This window comes from Peromyscus californicus, unplaced genomic scaffold, assembly GCF_007827085.1.
Source record: "Peromyscus californicus insignis strain IS unplaced genomic scaffold, ASM782708v3 Scaffold_21__1_contigs__length_65335640, whole genome shotgun sequence".
Classification (NCBI taxonomy): domain Eukaryota; kingdom Metazoa; phylum Chordata; class Mammalia; order Rodentia; family Cricetidae; genus Peromyscus; species Peromyscus californicus.
Window position 1 is genome coordinate 57,772,844 of NW_026294514.1, and position 21,642 is coordinate 57,794,485.

General features: G+C 48.6%; 1 protein-coding gene across 23 annotated transcripts in view; it reads right to left on the reverse strand.

The window, feature by feature from the left end:
* Lrrfip1 (LRR binding FLII interacting protein 1) overlaps positions 1-21,642 on the reverse strand; it is a 134,294-nt gene that overhangs the window by 45,779 nt on the left and 66,873 nt on the right. For 12 of the 23 annotated variants that reach the window (XM_052750440.1, XM_052750435.1, XM_052750434.1 and 9 more), the window contains exons 2-7: positions 16,070-16,156; positions 11,394-11,411; positions 7,606-7,653; positions 6,097-6,141; positions 5,469-5,519; positions 2,499-2,537 (exon numbers count right to left, since the gene is read on the reverse strand). In XM_052750440.1, the coding sequence (XP_052606400.1) occupies positions 2,499-2,537; positions 5,469-5,519; positions 6,097-6,141; positions 7,606-7,653; positions 11,394-11,411; positions 16,070-16,156 (288 nt within the window). The remainder of the gene's footprint in view (positions 1-2,498; positions 2,538-5,468; positions 5,520-6,096; positions 6,142-7,605; positions 7,654-11,393; positions 11,412-16,069; positions 16,157-21,642) is intronic. The other 11 variants (XM_052750442.1, XM_052750436.1, XM_052750441.1 and 8 more) reach the window with 2 other exon arrangements.

Consider the following 21,642-nt stretch of genomic DNA (forward strand, 5'->3'; position numbering starts at 1 on the left):
CCAGTTAGACCAGATATGTAGCCCTAATGAAGCTGTGCCCCTAAGATTTGGAATAGGGTTTATGTAACCTGTAACTAGTCCTATAACATGTAACCTATTTACTAGTCCAGGAGGAAGGATTAGGAAACCTTCAGGAGTCACATTTCAGTCACCCACTCTTTCAATTGTGTTTTTCTAGATAAGACAGGAATATAAACTTAATGATGTTATCATTTGTCCTCTAGGAAGAAACCAAACCAAATCATCCAGAAGGCTGGACATACTAAAGGTTTGCCTGGCTCCCTTGCTCCCCCTAAGCCAAGGCAGGGCCATTTAAAAGTGCTCTGCTGCAGCTATAGGGAATGGTCCATTTTACTGCAGAAAGGAACGATGTATGAGGAAATGGCTCTTGATTCAAGGTAAGGACCACCAGAGACCGAAGCAGCTTCAAAGGCGGGAAAAGGCAGAGTGGCCTCACATCTGGTCAAGATGGAAAGGGATTTATCTGTCTCGAGCCTGAAAGGCTCTAACTGCAAATGCAAGGTCTGCCCTGTGTCCTTAGGCAGGTTATTCAATCCACCTGCACTTCCACAGCCATGGCAGTATGCACAGAAATGAAAAAATTACAGGGCCATGGTGAGGGGCACAGGAGTGTCAGTGAGCCTCCTGGATGCCCACATTAGCCTCTGGGGGCACCTGATGGTCACACCAGTGGGTAGGAGGCTTGGCTTTGGAAGGGCTTGGCACTGGGGGATCCTCACTCCAGGGTAGCAGGGCCATGCTTAGCCCATACTGGATAGTCATGACATTGATGTAGGATAAGTAACTGATGGGCAGACTTTTAACTCCAGAGTTATAGAACCTTCATTATAAACATATGCTTACTTTTGCTACAACTCAAAAAAAAAATTCAAAGTTTCTAAGTGAAACAGGAACATGCAAAAAGCCTTCCACATGAAATCTGAAAACCACAAGAAGCCATAAAAACACTTCTAAAATGTGTTTAATGTTAAAACCGTTTGGAGACTGGCAGAATGGACTGCTGCCATGCAGCTACAAAGCACGGGTACTCTCAACCTGGCTGTGTGGTGCCAGCTGTCAGCCTTTCTGATGGACAATGTTTGTTGTTTGTTTCTCCAAGTAAGACACAGGGCACACTCAGAGTTCATTAAAATGGGAAACAAAACAAGAAAGGTTAGCTGAAACTTGTGAGTGGCATACTTGATGCATTCAAATTAATTTTATAAAGAAAAGACATAGGCCAGGCGGTGGTGGTGCACACCTTTAATGCCAACACTCCGGAGAGAGAGGCAGGCATTGGATCTCTGTGAGTTCGAGGCCAGCCTGGTCTACAGAGTGAGTTCTAGGACAGCCAGGGCTACACAAAGAAACCCTGTCTCAAAAAAAAAAAAGAAAAAAGAAAAGAAAAAACACTTTGAAATGAAATCCAAAATGCCCCTGGCCACTGCTAAAATTCACAGGTAGCCCAAGGACCAGCCCTCGAAATTGAGTTTAAAATATAAAGGATGATGTCTGGAAATGGTTCAAATGCCTTTGGTTCCTTACAGGTCTGAAGAACTGCTGGTTTCACCGCATGACCGTGGCAGTGCTCTGTGGACAGGGAACAGGCACTGGCGGGCACACCCTGAGTCTCAGGCCTTGTCCTGCGCTTCCTCCTTGCCGGCTTGCCTCACCAGGCTAGGACGGTTGCAGTAGCTCAGTGTGTGAGGTGGGGTGAGAGTTAACATGCTCAGCTCTGTGGGGACCCTGGGGGATCAAGCATGCTCAGCCGACACATGGCACTATTTATTAATGATTGCCACTAAATATAAAGGTAAATTTTCCAGATAATTTTGAAATGGACAATACATGAAGCCCAGGGGCTCTGAGATTTAAAAAAACAAAAAACAAAAAACAAAACACCTGTGAAGTCCCAGAGACGAGGCTACAGATTTGGAAAAGCCATCGAAGAATTCTTTTGGGTGTAAACTGTCCACATTTCCAGAGCACAGAAGGCATTGGGACTCTCAGATAGAAGACATTTCCAGGGCTTTATTTTTGTTGCTGGAACTGGAGTCTTCTTCAAAGGTTATTTTCCCAGCAAAAGAGCCAGCTGGTACTATCAATTTGAATGGTTACAGATCAGGAAAATAGTTTAAGTCAAATGATCTCTTCACACTTAAGTCTTTTAAAGGACACAGAGAGGCCCTGGGAATTCTTGGTCTGGTGGGTCTTTTGAAGAACCTATGGTGGGTGGCCAACAGCCGATACTCAGCACCCGCTAGTGAGTGGGACCCAGGCACTGCCGTCCAGGGTTTAGGGTCCCATCCACAGGCCAGGAGGCAGGGGGAGGAGGATGACCATTCTAGAGGAAGCCATGCTCTCCTGACCTCATGGTGCCCTGGGGGAAGACTGGCAGATGCACTTTGGAAAAGCACCCAGGAAGTTAGTAAAAACAGCACAGCTATCATCTGGCACTGCACACAGGGTCACACAGCAAAACTATCTGACCACCTCACCCAGGCATAGGGACTCCCATACTCCGGCTCAGGCTGGGCCTGTTGGCAGAAGGTGGAAGAGGAAAACAGAAATTGGAGTGCCAGAGGTAAGTCAGAGCTAAGCAAACACAGAGGCGAAACCAGGCCACCTTTAAAATCTTAACAGAAACACATTTCCCATGACTCCTAACGTCTTGCTCAAAAGAGATACATTTATCAGAATGATAGCCATCATAAAATCTAAGAACATTAAAGTGCTTCTATGCACCAGTTGTTTAGTTCACGAAACACAAAACCATTTGGATCTTACTCCTTCTTGACATAGATATGATCTAATTAAATTAGGGAAAGGTCTAGAGATGTACCATTGCCAGATTTTAAATAAAGATAATTAAAACCTTACGATAACCCCCAATCTTGATTTCCCCAGGGGACCACGCATGCTGATCCCAGGATGGTAACTACCCCTCCAGGCCTTCAGGGCTTATCATCATAGCCAGGGCAATAGAGAAGGCATGTTTGGGGAGTTGAGAAAGAAACCATCTTTGGAATTTGCAAAGTAAAGGCTTCAGAATATTCAAATATATTAAGCGGCATCATCTGGCCTCCGTGGACACAGAGTGAGATGTGAGTCCACTCAGCAGGGTTGCCAGATGTCCTTCTTTGCTGTACCAACCAGCAGGGGACAGAGCTTTGGGCACCTGACAGGTGTGAAAGTCTCTAGGGGATCAGGAGCTGGCACTGGCACTGTGACCTCAAACGGACCCCTAAATACTCTAGGCTTGTTCCACACCAATAAGAACAGCAGGTTTGACTCTTATTTCCAGGACCCCAGCTCTCAAATCTGGATTTCTTTTTTTTAAAGAGTCTAGTTCTTTGAAAAAAAATAAACAAACTAGTTTTTGGGGTGGTGGCATGTACCACAGTGTAAGTGAAACTCAGAGGGCAACTTTCAGAAATCAGCTCTCACTTTCCAGCATGTGGGTCCCAGGGATCGAACTAAGGTCGTCAGGCCCAGTGGCACAGGCCTTTAGTTTCTAAAGTACACTGTGGGAGAGTCGTGTAGCACATGGAGGCCGACAGTGAAATTCACTGACTTCCTCCCATTCTCCTCTTCGGCTTGCTAACTGTGGACCTCCTGTGTGAAACTTCAGAGCTCAGAACAGATACACTGGAATCTGACAGAGATGTCCTGCATGAAGACTCAATTCACTAGAGGTTAATGTGGAAGGTGAATGGATACTACAACCTTTATGAATGTTGAAACTACCGTAAACTCTTTGGAACCAGGGCACCCCTCCCCACCCCCAAGAATCTTAAGATGGTTAAATCCCTCCCTGGGGAACCCTAGGGTCCACAGGTCTGAAGATGACACATTGTCCCGGAGATCTGGCTTCTGCCTCCCTCTCCCGCCTGTTCCGTCTCCCATCCCTGTTCTTCGGCTTCCTTCCTGCCATGTCTGGGAAAAGCTCTCTTGCAAAGCCACCATCGGGAGGCCATATCCAAGGGTCAGCTCTCGGTTCTGTCCTTCCCCGTCCCTCCCCTCATCCCCAACTGTTCTTCCTCCCCTTGGTTTCAAGGGCTGGACCTTTGGCACCGCCCACGACTGCAATGCCTGGGCCTGGCCACAGATGTTGCAAGTTGAGCTTGTACTTGTATTCTGCTTGCATAAATCTTGCTTCCTCTAAAGCAGATCGTGCCTGAGGGGCCTGTGAGGAAGTTGCAGCTGCATCATGAAAGACACTCAGCAGAAACTTCCCAGCTGCAAGGTGTCACTTCACATGTCACTGTCCAGCAAAACCACTCAGGGTCTGCTCTTAATGCTAGGATGACAGGGACAGTGATGGTGGCGTTATTGTTACATGTCAAGTGAAGGGGTAATACTGTGTGACCTAACTGTCACGGCAATGATAAGCCAACCCTCAGCTCTATAAAGTCCCTTAGCAAACCAGAGTGGCTGCTGCTTGGAGACCTGGTTATTAGAGTAGCGAGATCCCAGGTCAGCCCTGCAGCCAATCGAATGGACACGCTTACTAAGCTAAAGCCCAAGCATTCTGCTTCGTTCCCCAGAGCGCGCACACTTTCTTCTAATGGTTACAAAGGCTGTGTTTATTAGCCACAAAGCTGTCAGTGAAGAGCTTGTCGTTCAATAGTAGAGCACTCGCCCAGTTTGGGTGAAGTTCTGGATCCAGTCCCGAGCACTGCCGAGAAGAGCCTTCATCATAACTGGCTGGAAGGCTCGGGATGGTGAAGGTCACAGCCTTCTCTCCAGGGAGCCTCCAGCAGTTGCAGAAAAATCGTAAGTAACTTATGGCTACTCCTGGGTGTGTTTTCACACACATGTATTGTATGTGGAAGCTAGTGAACAACCCTAGATGTCGTTCCCCAGGAATGCCCTCTATCTTTTTTTTTTTTTGAGACATGGTCTCTCACTGGCCTGGAACTTACTAAGTAAGGCTAAACTAGGTAGCCAGTCAGCTTCACTAATTGCCCCCTCAAACTGGGATTATGAGCGCACACCACCACACATGGCTTTCTTCACATGAGTTGTGGGGATGGAACTCGGGTCCTCATTGACCACCTGAACTATTTCCCCAGTCCAACCGACAGCTGGTTTAACCAAGGCTGGCTTTCCTGGAGAGTGTGTGGGAAAGGGGGCAAGCCATGTGTCTGCAATGCCATGTGTCTTCATGTTCTAGGCCATCATACCAGCAACTCTGAGGCAATCTACAAGTTTTGTAGTTTCACGTTCTGGAAAAATTTTTAAAAAATGATGCCTTCCACTCTTTGGGAACTCACAAGTAACACCCCACCCTCTCCCCAGTCCAGCCCGGCCGGCCCTTGGTTCACTTATACACAAGCATTTCGTCAGTTAGGTGGGGACCAGCAGGGGAGAGGGGTGATAATCTAAGGACTGAAAGCAGAGGTGGGAAACCAAGGCTCTCGCCCACACGAGGTGTGCCATGCAGAAGCAATCATGCCGTTACTGACCCTTAGGCTGCCACGACTACCCACGGACAAGCGCTCGTCTTCATCAGAAGCCTAGTAAAAGACAGGATGAGAATACAACCGTGAACTGGACTGGGAAGAACCTGCTGACCCGACTCCACAGCAGTGGGTGGACCAGCCACCCCGAGAGCTCAGAGGATGCGAGCCTAGGCTCTCAGTATGCCTCAGTTTGCCTGAGACTGGTTATGGAAACATAGTATGTCACAGGTAGCTTTTAAGGAGGGTTATTAATAAGACTCAATGATTATAAAAATTATTTATGGACATTTAACAGCAACAATAAGTATTAACACTGTTGTGAATAATATATTAATAATAATATTTAAACATTTCCAAACAGGACCGGAGATACAGTTTAGTAGTGGTAGAGTGCCTAAACTTGCATGAGGCCCTGGGTTCAATATCCAGGCTTTTAAAAATCCCAAACACAATTTCTTTACATAATTTAGCCCCAAATGCTGAAGGCTGAGTTATGGTCTTTATTCAGGTAAAGATAGTTTATCACCAATGGCAACTCTCTCTCTAGCACTGTGTCCATTTCAGCCACTAGAGGAACAAATCAGCCTCCTCCGCCAACTCGTCCCTGGCAGTGAAGGAGCGTGGTACTGACCGATGGGTTTCTCCGGAATCTACGAGAGTAGCGCTCGCTGTCTTCCTACCGAAGCAAAGGGAATGGCAGAGATACGTTAGAGAAAGCAGGGCCGAGTCCTTAGAAACCCCAGGAGGTCCTGCTGCCCCAGAATCCAGCACTTCTGACCTACACGGCAAATCAGCATTTTCTCTGCTTCTGTTTAAAGGGTCTAAGTAAAGGACTGTGGGAAAGAGCTCCTTGGGAGAGGTCCTTAGGAACACAAATAACTGGCATAGTTCGTGGCTTTAAAAGCAGTGAGCAAGCGCTGGGGCAGAGACGAAGCCTTGCTTTTTTTGTAGCCCCACAATCTGGTTTCACATCAACTCCCTTCCCCTTCGGACTGACTCTCCTCCGGGAAGTGATTTCCCCAGAGAACCCCAATGTGGATGCCACCCAGCTTGCTTTATGGGCTCCAGGACAAACAGGTTTTTGCATGGTTGTCTCTGAAGCAGGAGTGGGAGGCACGGAGTTGCTCACAACTGACTAGCAGCTTTCCATTCTTTCCAAGTGGCCATCTTTTAACTGTCCTTAAGATTTGATGAGAAGACACATACCTCAGGGGATGTACAATACAGTGACAGTTAACACAGGCTGACCATGGTGAGTTTTTCAATAGCTATTTATATCACTCATGGCGACTAAGATGGTAGAGGTGGCCTTGATCTCCCTCAAGCTGTTTAATGGTGAGGAGGCTTGCTGAGGACATTTCCAGGTCTCCAATGCCAAAAACATGGGAAAGTCCAGGACAGCAGCCAGGACATGAAGAGGCGGGTGTCTTAATAAGACTAAAGCTTTGCTCTGGGATCACTGGAAAGCACCAGAGGGTGCCCTGCCCAGAGCCTTGCGACATGGGCACCTCTCCTGAGAGGCCTGAGGGCAGGTAGGCTCTCTGGGGTTGAGCTAGTCCTTGGCTGCCCTGGGAAGGCAGACAGATTTCTTAAAGAAAACAGGTAGAGAGGGGAGGGAGGAAGGGATTTTTCTCAAGAGTAGGGGTTTCCATGGGCACAGAGGAGCCAACAGCGAGAGTGAGTGAGGAGAGTGAGTAGTTTGGGGATAGGGTGGGGGTGGGGGTGGTGATAGGGTAGCTGGCTGTCCATGAAGAAGGCAAACAGTCTAGGGCCTCTTCTGGTTCTAACCAGAAGAGTGAGATGTTCTGATGATAACATGAGGTTCTCTGGAAAGTTCTTGCACAAGGGCACATGCCTAGCCCGTCCCTGGGGATCTTCTGATGCAGAGAACTGGGGGAGCCGTGGAGACAGAGCCTCGCACGACACCAGCCTGCAGACATCAGCAGTCCCCTTCTGCAGAGGGACAGGTCACACGCCTGACCAGGCCGTTTCTAACAACACCACACCAGATGCAGAAATGCCCTCGAGAAGACCTCCGAGGATCAAATTACAGTGCAAGAGGAATCTACTGGCATAATTAAACTGCAGTCAGAATTAAATTATAAACCATTTAAGTCTTAAAATTATATTCAAGGCCTACCATCCACTGCTCGATGTCGCCCCATTTTGTATCCAGCCCATAATATTTCTATAGACAGAAGGGAAAGAAAATTAGGCAAGAAGTAAACAATAAGGGCATAAGGAACTGTCCCGCCATGCCCTCCCGCCCGCAATCACTTTTGGGGGCAGCATGCCAGGCGCAGTGGCCGCAGAACTGGGGTCTGCAGAGAAGCCATTTCCTGAGCGTTGATGCAGCGGCCTGAGATGAGGCCTCCTTCCCTGCAGGCCCCCTCAGAGTCCAGAGGGAAACACTCATAAGGCGGGGTGGCCTCTTAAGACGTCAGGAAAGCAACCTCTGCAAGGCCGTTCACAGCTTTGGGGCACACTTGCTGTCCAGGAGCACACGGAGAGCCATCCCATGCTGCGGCCCCAGGAAGGGGCCCCAGAGGAGGGAGGGAGGAGCAAGCGCTGCTGTGCTGAGCCCGCTTCCAGCTGCATGTTGCTGCTGCCTGACAGCTGTACCAGGGGCAGGTGGGAGAAGCCACCTCTGCTGGCAGATGTCTGAGACCTACAGAGCAGGCCTTTGGGTAGGAAGAGGTTGCAGCTACCAGCTCCAGGTTTTACCCACCTACCGTAAGCCATGGTGGTCCAAATCAGATTGAACGAAGTAGGTCAAAACGGCTGCTTCTATCACTAGAGTGTTCCCCAGGTTAGATGAGAACCTGGGCTTGCCAACCGGCTTGGCATTGTTCCTTATCCCCCCCCCCCCCCCCAGTTTCCAGTAAGAAAATCAAGGAACAGAAAACCAAACCTCTAGGACGTCACATTTTACACACTTCAAGCTGACAATCAGAAATATAAAACTGGGTGCCCGAAATACGGGGACATTTTAGAACAGTTTTCTAATCACTCAAACATGCTGTGGTTATTGTGTTTGGTTTAGTTTCACCTTGAAGGAGGGCCGGATTTCAGATTTCATGGCCCTGTCCCTTCCTCAGAGAGATGTTGGTAAGTAGAAAACCAAAAGAGGAGAAATTAGAACCTCACACAGTCTTGAAAAGCCAAGCATGTCAAGCTAGTGCAAAAAGCCACACAAGCAACCTTTTCCGCTAAGTAATGTGCAAAAGCCACATCTGTGTAGAACAGCGGTTCTCAACCCGTGGGTCGCACATCAGATATCCTGCATACCAGATATTTGCATGACATTCATAACAGTAGCGAAATGACAGTTTTGAAGCAGCAACAGAATAATGTTATGGGTGGGGGACACCACAGCGTTAGGAACGTTGAGAACCACTGGTTCAGAAGGTTCTGCAGGGTGCTGACCCATTAGAGGGTTGTGATTGTGGAGATCAAAAGCCAAAATTATCTTTGCTGTCTATAGTTCTCATGGAAGCTACCAATCATCCACCTCTCTCTGCTCCCATATCCTTTGACAGCTGACGTCTTTGGAATGTATTAACTCAGTGTACCTAGCTTCCACCAAACCAAAACCTAGGATTATCAGCTAGTGCCTAAAACCCATCGTGAGATTTCTCTTCTCTGCTCTAGGCCGCCTACTTGATTTCCCTACCAATGTATATGGAAAAAGGCCTTGGTTCATGACTTACTTTTGTAACTCTAAACAGTTGAAGTATTGGGGGGCAACCCAAATCCCTGGCCATGGTCATTCATTTCTGGCTCTGAGTAAACTCTCTCTTATTCCCCATTGGAGTGAGAGCTGGGGTTTTTTGTTTGTTTGTTTGTTTTTGTTTTTGTTTTTTTTACATCAATACTGATTTCCATAGAATACTCATTTGTAAAGGAAATCAAACACTTTGCCAAAGAGTCCAAGTCACATTTTAATTACAATTCCAGCGAATGCCTTGTGTTAAGACCTCTTCTGCATTCAGCTAATGCTAGCTCCACCCTTACCTATGACATCCGGATCCTAATTTGTGTGTAACATATGGCGTCTTTGTTTCTGTCTGACTTTTAGTTAACAAGACAGGAGGGAGCCAGGCTGAGGCACAAGGTGCTTGACTTTGAGAAACAGCCTTGGGCACGAAGAAACTAATTGACCCAATGGCCACAGGACCAGGAGAGACCGCTCTCCATCTCCTGTCCTCATCATAAACTTGAGTGTTAAGGAAAGTCTCCCCTCGGACGCTTTTGTACAAACTGTGGTGAGTTTCTGGAGCTCCCCCAGTGTGCCCTGCACCTGAGCGTGATCACAACTGTCAGTTCTCACAACACATCTCAGGCCTGTCGGCAAAAATTCAACCATGAGCTGGACAGGAAAAAGTAGAATGTGGGGAAATGACCAGATCCAGCTCCTTTCCTGAGTTCGGGGCAGCAATGTCCTGCAGCATGACTGTCCATCGGGGCTTCCCAGCCTTACCGGAACCTGTCTGGGATTCTAGAAGACGGAACTCTGTCTTCAGTATCCATCCCCATATTGGATGCTAGGACCATGAACAGTGTGCCTACAGATTCTGCTGGCTACCCACTGGGCCTTTCTGCCTCTTCAGGAGAGGAGATTTCCCAGTGGAGACAGGATGGCTTAGGCTGAGGGTCATCAAACTGAGCTCAGGATTACATGTAGCAGGCTCTGAGGCTTACCGGTGATATCTGTGTGCTCTGAACTCTGAGAGTCTGTGTTCTTACTCTGACTTACCACTTTAAAAGGAAGACACAGCTATCCTAGTTAGAAACTAAACAAGTTCAGGAAAGAACACAAGCTCTCCCACAGGAAAGGCTCACACATAGGAAAGGCTCACCGAGCCCCATAACCTCTCTCAGGGGCCAGTTGCACCCCACTCGGTCACGGCTTAGCTGCAAGTCCCTGGAGAGCCGGCTCTCAGTACATCTGCTCATTGTCCTTGCTTCTAAGCCCCAGCGGCTGTCACGAAATGGAGAAGGACATTAGCCTATGATGCTCTAGTGCTGAGCGGGGACAACAGCTGGATTTTGTCCCTATACCTTTCTTTAAATTAAAACTTTTGATTAATCTGTAATATTTTTAAACAATCTATAACCTCCAATAATCTATAATCTTTTGCTATCTTCTTACCTCTAGATTTTTATTCTTTTCTGCCCTGAAACTTACAACTTGTGATCCTCTGTCTTAGCCTCCCAAGTGTTAGGGCTACCACACCTAGCCTAATAACCAATTCCTCCATCTATCATCCATCCATCCATCTATCATCTATCTATCTATCTATCTATCTATCTATCTATCTATCTATCTATCTATCTATCTTCTATCATCTATCATCTATCTATCTATCTACCTATCTATCTCCTTCCCTCCATTTCTTTGAGAAGGGTCTCACTGTGTATGTAGATCAGACTGGCCTCCAAACAACCACATAATCCCAGCATAGCCTTAAACTTGCAGTGGTCTTCCTGCCTCTGCCTCCTAAATGCTAGGATTAGAGAAGTCTGCTACTACACTCAGCACAACAATGTCTTAATATGTGGCAATTTACACTGGCATTTTTAAGGTGACTTATAATAAAGTCATCTGGCCAGGGGGGGGGGGAGATCCTTTATCTTTTAATGTACAATTTTAAAAGCTTCCTCCAATTCTAAAATGTGGTTTGTGTTAGAATTTTTTTTTCTCCCTCAGAGACAACTTTCCAATTCCTTGAGGCAAAAGGATCAAGAGTTGTGTTCAATGCATGGCTGCTGCCTTGTGTGGAAGAGACTCGCTAACCAGGCAGGTAGACAGAGGTGGCGGTGAGCGCGGCAAGCAGGGTGGTCAGCGCATGGCATTGTTCTGCAGGGGACAAGGCCTCGGTGAGGGGAAAGCGCACATGCAGAGTAGAAACGAAGGCCAGAGCCTACCTTTTGGACTTGATAGATCTACAGGAAAGGGAGAAAGGGAAAGGGGAAGAGATAGAAAATGCAGTTAAAATTGCAGTAACCATTCAGAAAGGTTCCGTAACAACCAGAAGTATGAATGAACACTGTGCTGCAGGAAAAACAAAGATTACTGATTAAATATGAAGAGAAAACGTATTAAGTCCCACTTCTTCATTCATTCTGTGATGATGGCTGATGGTCGCTTCCCGCCAGGGTCTGCAGAACCCACTGTTACCTAACGCAGAGTATGCACGGCCTATTGCCGCAACAGGACATAGGAATTAAAGGCATCTTTTCAGACTTTAAAGGATATGGGACACACAGGGAAGAAGGCTCAGAGGAAGTAGTAGGAAGGGCATGAGGGGGGCATGGCAGGGGATTCTGATCAAAGTGCATCATATATACATGTATGAAAATGCACAAGAATAAACATCAAATTACCTTTAAAAGGAAAACTGCTTTTCACACTAGTAAATGTTTCACCAGAAAGTGTACAGTTTTAAGTAGGAAATTGAGTGGTCAGATTCAGAAACGATTATTAAAGAGGCTTTAGCATCCTGGCCCATGCAGATTTATAGGAAAGAATAGCAAGAACACTCCAGCAAAACAGTCCAGCCATGGGAATGTGCTGAAATACAAAAGGGGCTCCCTCTCCCCAACAGAGTGGTTCTCATCAGAACCTTCTCTTAATTTCACACTCATCATGAAGACATAGATACTTGTATTCATTGGGCAAGCCATGGGTTGTATAGGGCGTTGTTAAGGACATGGGCCTAGAAATTGGGCACTTTTCTTCACATGGGAAAACACAGGTAAATACAGTCAGCATTCAACTATAATAAATGCAGCATCTCTAACCGAAATGGTTATCCAGTCAGTGACATTAAGAGAGACGCTTATTTCAATCAGTTCAAGCTTTCCTGTGAAGTTCAAGGAGCCCTATGACTTCCCAAGAAGTGCCTATCTAGTATTCTCATCTGGAAAGCCCACGAAAAAGGAGTTCAGATCCACTCAAGCAGCCTCAAAGCACAGCTCGAGGATGTTGTAGTTGACTCTTGCCATCCATGAGGCTGACAAGTCTTCACCAGGGATCCCTAGAACCCCCTGGGTCTGGATACAGCTCATGGTCCTGACCTGGTGGCAGACCTGCACCCCAACACGGCTGCCTTTCCCATCTTCGCTCTCTGTACACTCTGCAAGCTCTCCTGGGGGACCCCACTTCTAGCCACCAGCTTGAGGCCTCCTCATCCAGGCTGCCTTGGCTCTGACCCCTTCGTCTGGGAAAGCCATTCCTGTTCAGCAGTAGCATGGGTAGGAGAAAGCAAGGATCGTGTTTCCCAGTTTTATACCAAAATACCAACCCTACTGGCTAAGCACTGGCTGTCCAAAGCATATTCATTTCTCCTTAATCAACAACTTAAAATGCCAGTGCCCTGGGCTGTCGGATGGTATGAGCTCAAGTTGGGCTCGCTGCTTCTAATAATAGCCAGGACTGAGAAGACAGGTCTGCAGGGGGCTGCGGTGTCGCTTGGGCTGCGAGCTGCTCTCACTCCCTCTTCTCTGCAGACTTGTCCCCTGACACCTGTGCATCCGCACATTGCTTCTCTTCCTATGCAGTTCCTGACATCAGCTCTGCCTGAGGAATTCTGCCTCAGATGCAGCAAAGAGGAGATATTTGGTGTTCAAGGCCAAATATCCTTCTGTTCAAAAAAGAAAAAAAAAATCCTAAGGACTCACTCAATTTCCTCTTAGCTGTGGATGCTGCTAACTCCGCCCAGAGATTCAACCACGAATCTGTCGGAGCTTTTAACGTAATCGCGCACATATGCCAATCAGCGCTACTCATCAGTAAGAACGAATGTAGTTTACTGTGTTGCTTAGTAGATGCATGTACACATACTCTATAACTCACTTCCACCTTGATTTCTGTAGGATTTTACATCTTGGTGAAAGTCACTCGGGACACCAAGCTCACTAACAGGCATGAGCACAACGTGGAGCCAACTCCCGGGCTCACTGCATCCCACTGCGCTCAGTCCTTGGTTTGTCTCTAACAAGAGCTGACACCGACAGCTGTGAGGAGCGTCATGCACTGAAAGGACAGTGGGCCATGAAGTGCAGCAATTAACCCCCGGAACTGGCAGAGCAGCAAAGCACCTTGGGAATTTTCTCAGACTGCTGGTGCTGGTGCTGGGACTCAGTGGGGGAGTGAGTGCCTAGTATACATGAGGTCCCAGGTTCAATCCCCACTACTGCCTAAAGGAGAAGGACGGAAGGAAGGAAGGAAGGAAGGAAGGAAGGAAGGAAGGAAGGAAGGAAGGAAAGAAAGAAAGAAGGAAGGAAGGAAGGAAGGAAGGAAGGAAGGAAAGAAGGAAAGAAAGAAAGAAAGAAAGAAAGAAAGAAAGAAAGAAAGAAAGAAAGAAAGAAAGAAAGAAAGAAAGAAAGAAAGAGAAAGGAAGACAGAACCAGGGTAAGCTGACAGTGGGTGAGCCTAAGCCGGGCATAGCAGCCATGGAGGCAGCTCCCACGGGGCTGCTGGCTCTGCTGATGACAGGAGCTGTCCTCTGTAACTGGGATGCATCCTAAGAAACAGCAGTCCCCAACTTCAGAGCTTCCTGCCTGCTCATCCCACCACCCTGTGGCTCCCAGAGTCAATGGGCGGGGCCAGCAGGGTCCTACACACAGTGGTCCACAAGTGTCTATTAAACGGACAGAAAAGTTTCACAGAGAAAATGATACCAGGCGGTCTGAGAAACAACTGGGACTTGGTCATTACAAATAAAATAAAATAAAAAAATAAAAATTCAGTTCCAAATAAACTACCCAGTATGTATGCCAGAGTCAGGTGAGCCAAGGAGCTCTAGTTGGGACGGTCTCCTGGGCGGCGCTGGCTCAGAGGTGGGGTGCGGCATGACAGTGACCTACAAAGCAGAGTCACCTTTTCCTAGTCTCCACTTGTGGGTCCAGACATTTGTCTCTGGCGAGTTTCCTGAAATCGCTTCCTGGTGGGAGCATCCTGACTGACAGGTGTTCGCCGGGTTCTGATTCCCCTTAAGCCCACCTCACCCTTGACCAAGAGACTGGGGAAGGAGGCACCTCAGTTAATTCAAAGGCCTGGCAATCACGGTTCATCTGGGAAAAAGCCCAAATAATTAACCCCCCAAAACCAGGAACGCCTATTTTCTGATTTTGAAAAGATAAACCTGCTTATTAGAAAGGAGACAGATGCTTCTCCAGACAACTAAGAGAAAAAAAATATTACAACACATACACACACCAAAGTACCAACTTCTAAATGTAAAATAACAAAGATTAGAGCATATTGCACTTTTTTTATTTTATTAACATTTGCAACCAGAATGGAAGACAGTGAGCCACCTTCTGAAACTGGTTGAATTTTTGCTCACAGCACAGCACACAGGAGACGCTTGCCAAAGTCACTTCCTGATCGCCGCAGAACAGGGTGCGGTCCCCTCATGGTGGCGAATGCCCTGACCCACCTTCCCCTCCCACTGGGGTTCTGGTACCCTTTGGCTGAGCCAGGAGGCCAGGGCTCCCAGTACTGTATGGCCACCCACACACCGCCTGGAAGTTTCCTTCCCCAAATCAAGTCTGGCCTCACCCCCTCTTCTGCTGGCATATTTCTCCCTGGGGTGGCAAAGTCCCCAGACAGGGAGGGACAGTGAACATCACAGTCTAGTGGCCCAGCTGTCCCTAGAGAGCACATGACAGCTTTGGGCCTGGCTGGAAAGAGGGGAGGAATACACAGTGGGCTCAAGAGAAACAGGAAATGAGAACTTCCATCTGAAGTTGCACCATGGTGAACATGGGCTGGGCTCCATGAACAGAACCGGAACCTGTCTGTGAAGGACCACTGCTTACTACTGCCCAACACATTCAAACCTCCTTAATGGGCAAGCCCTGCAGTGCGGGGCTGGAGCGAACGCTCAGGAAGGGTTCCCTGGCACGGTTGTGGAGCAGCCAGCAACCTAACAACCTAACGCACTTAAAGAGCCCGCACGCCGGCTGCTGGAAAGGAATTCTGATTCAAGGTTTTAAAAGCAACAGCAGATAAGATGAAGGGGTGTGGGCACCTATGACCACTCTGGTCCCCTGGAGGACATTTGTTCGCGTGACTACTTATCCACAATGCTCACCCTGTTCTTCATACCGATATATACGCCTCAGGGAAAACATTTTTTTTTTTAAATGAAAGAAGTTGGCCAATTAAATAAAAAAAATAAAAGGACTCTGATCTTTTCTGGTTCTAACTGAGAGGATCCAGACCCTAACCCCATTGTTAGACAGAAGCCAAAAACCCAGTTTTCTCCAGCCCTTCTCAGCTAGAAAACCGGCCTGGAAACTCACTGCTAACAGGTAAGTTCACAGGCTGTGCGCTTTCTCTCAGGCCTCCGGTTGGGCAAGCATGCCTGGCACCCACACTACGTGCACTCTGGGCCGAACCTAGAACAAAACCCACAGGGCACACCCACAGGGCACACCCACAGGGCACACTCACAGGGCACGCGCATTCCAAGCAGGAGCGACGCACAGGTGACAGAGAAGGGAACAGGTGCTCAGCAGCAGCAGGTGCTCTGCCTTCACGTCCTAACACACCTCAGAGAGAGAACCAACCACGAGCCCCCGGCCTCCATTACCTCCTTCTGCTGCCGCTCCAGCTCCTTCATGCGGATCTCTCGAGCCTCGGCACGGGCTGCACGCTTCGCTGCAAGCCTGGCTTCCGCCTGAAACAGACCCAGAAACCTTATTAGAGAACAGACCAGGCACCTTCTGGGTACATAGTTAATGACACTGTGCAGAGAAAGCCTTGTTTAGAGCTTAACAAGCATACAGTGCTGATTCACAGATGCACTCGAGAGGCAGGGTTGTCAGGAGTGGGAAGAACAGTGGCTGGGAGCCCAGGAGCTCCTCCCTTACCAGTTAACTGGGGTCCACCGAAGCTCAAAAACATGTTAAGGAAATTTTCAGAAACAAATAATTCCTGTGTTTTTAAAAATGTGCAATGCTGATCAAATGCATGATCGAATCCAGCGCCATTTTGTTCCATCTTGCTCAAACGTTGACTCCCAGAGTTTCCACGTCTTATGCACTATCTCTCACTCCAGCAACAGCCAGCACTTGTATTGGGGTTATGCTCATTTCACTTAGCAATGGCCCCAAAGCACATGGGTTGTGATTCTGACAGTTTCCATATGTCCAAGAAGAGCTTAGAAGTACTTCCTTTTAATAAAGAGGTGACAGTTCCTGACTCAAAAAGGAAAGGATAATCATATGCTAAGATTGCCATGGTGCATTGTTAATGTTCTACTGTGCCCAGTTTAGAAATAAAGTTATGTCATAGGTACACGTGTCTAAGAAACACAGTCGGACAGAGTTTGCTATCACCTGCCGTCTCCTGAGGACAGGGGGTGACTGTTGAACCCTCACTAAATGCCAAGGGAGCGCTGTTCTAAGTACTTCATTCCACTCCTAGACCCGGCTCAGTGCCAGGCAGCCCTGCAGGGCTCCAGTCTGGTGGCCTCATAGAGAGATCTACTCTTGCGACTCCTGCCCGGTCCCTCAGGCCTACCCTGATGCCCTATGACTCCCCTCCCCTCCGCAGTGAGGGGAGCTCAGGTTCTCCCCAGGTGGCCGAGAGCACAGTGGAGTGCTCTCAGTGGAGGACTCTGGATGGTAGAGTCAGTCCTGGCATTAAAAGGACTATCTTCATCTAACAATCTTTAGGCCCCCAGCGGATCAGCCACCAGAACACAGTTGACTATGTCAACCAAGGGGTCACAGATGGCATTTTGACCCTGCTGTATGATGACAGAGCATGGGAATGCTCTTATCTCATGCAACCCAGAAGCCGGGGAGGTAAAAGGCAGAATGTTCTAGAATTCAGGCTCTCTGGTGTCAAGTCCCGCCTTCTTGGCAGGTGAGTTCCTTTGATAAACAGTCAATAATTCTTCTACCCACAGCTCTGGAGTTTTGTAATGTCTCATGTTCCCTAGGTCATTTTAATACAGCACTTTCCGGACCCAGCTAGCTAGTGGAGCCAGCCAGAAGCAAGAGCAGAAGCATGTTTGGATTTCTGAGCTGCATACTCACACTAGGAGATAGGTCCTGGTGGCTGACCTGAATACTGCCTCCCTGACCACACACACACACACACACACAGACACACACACACAGACACACACACACACACACACACACACACACACACACACACACACACACAATCCCAGAAGACAAACTGATCCTTCCTTTTCTCTTCCCTCTCTCCTTTTTATTTTTTCACTTTTTGATTCTTTGAAAAGACAAGGTCCTGCTATCTACATAGCCCAGGCCAGCCTCAAATTCACCATCCTCCTGCCTCAGCCCTGGCACCTTCTGCCATGCTAGGATTTCAGGAGCTCACTATCACCTTATTTCAAGAGCTCACCACCACCATGGCTGGCCCTGGTCTCTTTCAATTCTAATGAAAGTTGACTACTAAGATGAATCACAAGGGATTTCTTTCCAGCTTTCAAGGAATTGACTCTGTAACAGATTTTGCTTGTGTGGTCCCTTATCAGTCCAAGTCCATGTCTTTCAAATCAAAGGGCATCCAACACCGCAAGCTGAGGGTGAGGCTGGAGCTGGGGTGGGAGCACAGAGGTTAAGTGCTGCCCCATCATGGCTGTATCAGAACTCTGGCACTTGGTGTCATTTTAAAGGTTCCACACCAGTTACATGTCCTAAATGGGTACTTGAGGTCTGCAAGAAGAACCCAGGGCTCGAGAGAAAGGGTGAGGGAGGCTCTTTACATTCAAGACCTACCCTCAGGTGAGAAGGCACACGACCCTGGGCCTGTTTGGTTCCCTTCTAAGAAGGCAGAGGCTAGGCAAGAGTTTTGACAACAGTATTAGCCCATCGGCTTGGACGAGGAGGAACAGGGAAGGGTTTATGGAAAGAGCCAGGAGAAAGGTATGAGCACCAGATGGGGCAGGAGAGAGGAATGTAGCTGACAGACTTCTAGAAAGGCCTACAGGTTCTAGGAGGGTCCCCAGAACTCTGCTGACGATGCTGGTATAGATACCCTGTATCTATTCCATCTGTATAGTTTCCTCCCCTTGAGTGTGTATGTGGGGAGTTGTGAACATGATGATGTCTTTCCTGTCACTAGGTAACATTATATGGCAGGAAGGACTATACAGATTAAAGGCTTTCATCAGCTGACCTTGAGCTGAGCAAGAAGCATATACTTGGGGGGCTTTGACGAGGCCTCTAAGACAGTTTGGGGAAATCTTTTGCTGGTCTTGAAAAAACTTGATGCCATATAAGAGAGGCTTGTGAGGGGAATCTCAAGAGCTGTGAGTAGCCCCCAGGTGACAGTCAGCAGGAACAGGGGCCACCATTCTATAACCTCCAAGAAAGTGAAGGTTCTGGAACCACAAATGAGCTCAGAAAAGGATCCTGGGGTCCAGAAGGACCTAACTTGGCTAACTACTGTTGACAGCCTGTAAAACCTGAGCAGAGGTCCTAGCAAAGAGAGACCCACACACCTGACCCCAGAGCTGTGAAGTCACAAGATGAACGTTAGTCAAAGCTGCGAGTCTCTGAGGATTTATTACATACCAACAGATGACCTTGCTTCTGGGATGACTTGTTGGCCTCCTCTGAGCTGGGGATGTTGAGTACCTCATACACATTCCATGCCAGGATGTGTGGCTAGCCCCTCACCCTAGCTGGACTAATTCTTGGCACCGGGCCAAAGTCCCTAAATGGGGTTCACACACTTGAACTTGTAGAGCCTGTCACAAGAACGCCCCCCTTGGGACACAGTTCTCCCGTTGTGGTCCATCTTAGCCCAACATGCTCTCTGTCCTTGAGGGCAGTCGTGCTAAAAACCGTAAAGCCACCAGTCCTGCCTTGAGACGTCGAGGCACGGGCTGACAAAGGAGCCACATGAATGAAGTCTGTTATGTGCCAGCTCTTCCTGATATCAAGTTTTAGAAGCTTAGTTTGTAATTCAATACAGCTCCAGGTCCTTGTAAACTCCACCATTCACGACACCCACGTCTCTTACACTGCTCACATGACTTGTGGGGAGACAGAGCCTCACAGTACAGGAAGTGATGGCAATCATCTTGTTTCCTGGAACCTGCCCAACCAAACACCAGCAGACAGAGGAGCCGAACACTGACACGGATCCAAACCCTACATGTGACTGTGCATGTCTTCGTAAGACAAAGCCTGCACTCAGTGGAGCTCACTCTAGCTCTGAGGCCCGCAGTCAGTGCTGCAGCAGCATGCTTCATCCTATTCAGACACCCTGCCAAGAAGAGCACCACACAGACAGGAAGGAGCTGGAGGATGACGGGCATGCATATGGTCTCTGTGGAGTCACCAGGGAAGGCTGGATGTGACCAAGTTGTGAAATGAACTGATGTCTGAAGCAACCAAGGTCCATCAGGTGGCACCCAGGCTCAAGGTTCATCCCCAGTGCACAGGGCAAAGCCCAGGTCTGTCCTCAATGTGCCAACTGACCAGGTGGTTCTCGGGGTCAGCCGCCTTGGGCAGGTACTCCTGAGGTATGCTTTCCTGGGCAGCTGCTTTGCCAAAATACAAAACCATTGTGTGAGGTCACGGATGGATTTTAAAACTCTGCAAGCACATCCTTCCACTTGCTGCCCTTGGCCTGTTGGGGACTAGGGACAGTTTCCTGAGGAGCATTGGCAGGGACCTGCTGCCTCTCCTCCAGAGGCCCGACCCACCGGGGCTTTACAAGCCCCCTGCATGCCGGTGCTTGCCCAAGGGTAGGGACATTGCTGTGTGGGAGTACAAGTATGCTTTGGGATATTTGACCCTTTTCAGTAGGTAGGAAGTTGGGGAAGGAAGGGGTGGGGCACAAACCCCAAACCCGAGGTCACTGGCTGCTGGGAAGCAAACATGGTTGTGTTGATTGCTCTAGAAACCGTCCAGGTGTAGACCCATCCTGGCTCCTCAGCTTGGTTCATGGGCAGGGCACTGAGGTGGAGGGTGTCAGGACCAGGCTCCTGTGACAAACCACAGGCTTGCTAGCTTCTTGGGGACTGCCAGAGCTGCTGGTTCAGGATGTGAGTTTCCTCTCCCCTTCTATGGTCCATGGCTGGCATTCCCCTAGCTGCTGTGGGCCCTGGCCTGGGAGCCTATAAACAGCTTTTACAGGCTGGGCTTTTAAAGCAAGGCACTCCTTGGGGTGGGGACAGCTGGAAAGGGCCCCTAGATCACCAAAGTTGCCTATGACAATTCCACAATGCTGATCCTCTGACTCCAGACTCCCCTTTACACACCATAAACCATCCTCAAATCCAAGAGTACGCCCACCTAGATGAGACATACAGTCCAAGAACACATCCACCCTGGTGACACACACAATCCATGGACACACCCATCATGGGTGAGACACACATATCCAAGGACACACCCACCCTGGGTAAGAAGGATGGCAAGGAGAGCCACAGAGAAGCACAAGTTTGACCCAATGCCTCAGGTCTCCCACCTACTGTCCCCAATGCCAACCCCACAGCTTGCTGCAGGGTCCCTTGGCCAAGTGTCCAGTGCACTGGCCAACTGCAGAAGTAATTTCTACTGAAATGCCTTCTGTGGGCTATACAGCCATATGTGTGACAGTCCGGGGGACAGGCTGGCAAAGGCTTCAGCGAGCTGTTTGAGAAGTCAGTGGGATGTCTTGACTATCAGTAAAGTATGCACTGGGGTGTCACTGAGCAATCTCCTTGGGCCACACAAGTATTTCTGAGGCTCCTGCCTGGAGCCCTTCTGGCCATGAAAGACTAGAAACATGATTTGCAAAGTGTGCTCAGACAAGGTGGGTCTGCAGGAGGCCCACCCCTCACCTCCAAGGTACACCACCCTCAGTGAGTCCTTCAGCATCCAGGCTCTGCTCATGCCAGCCTGGGCCTTGAGGCTTTCCTGATACTCAGGCCCAGCAGAGAAGGTATGCATGCCAGGCCCTCTCGCCCTGTGGTCATGGTACTGACACCAAAGGGTCCTGGAGTCTACAGAGAAGCTGGAAGGATGTACACCCACGGGTCACAGCTCTAAGGAAGTTCTTGAGAAAGGGGATTGAGACAGTTCTGGTCTCAGGTCACTTCCTCCACCAGACTGAGGAAGCCTTGGGCCTGCAACACCAGCTCCCACCTCTCCATCCACAGACAGACTCATTGCACGTAGACAACATGCA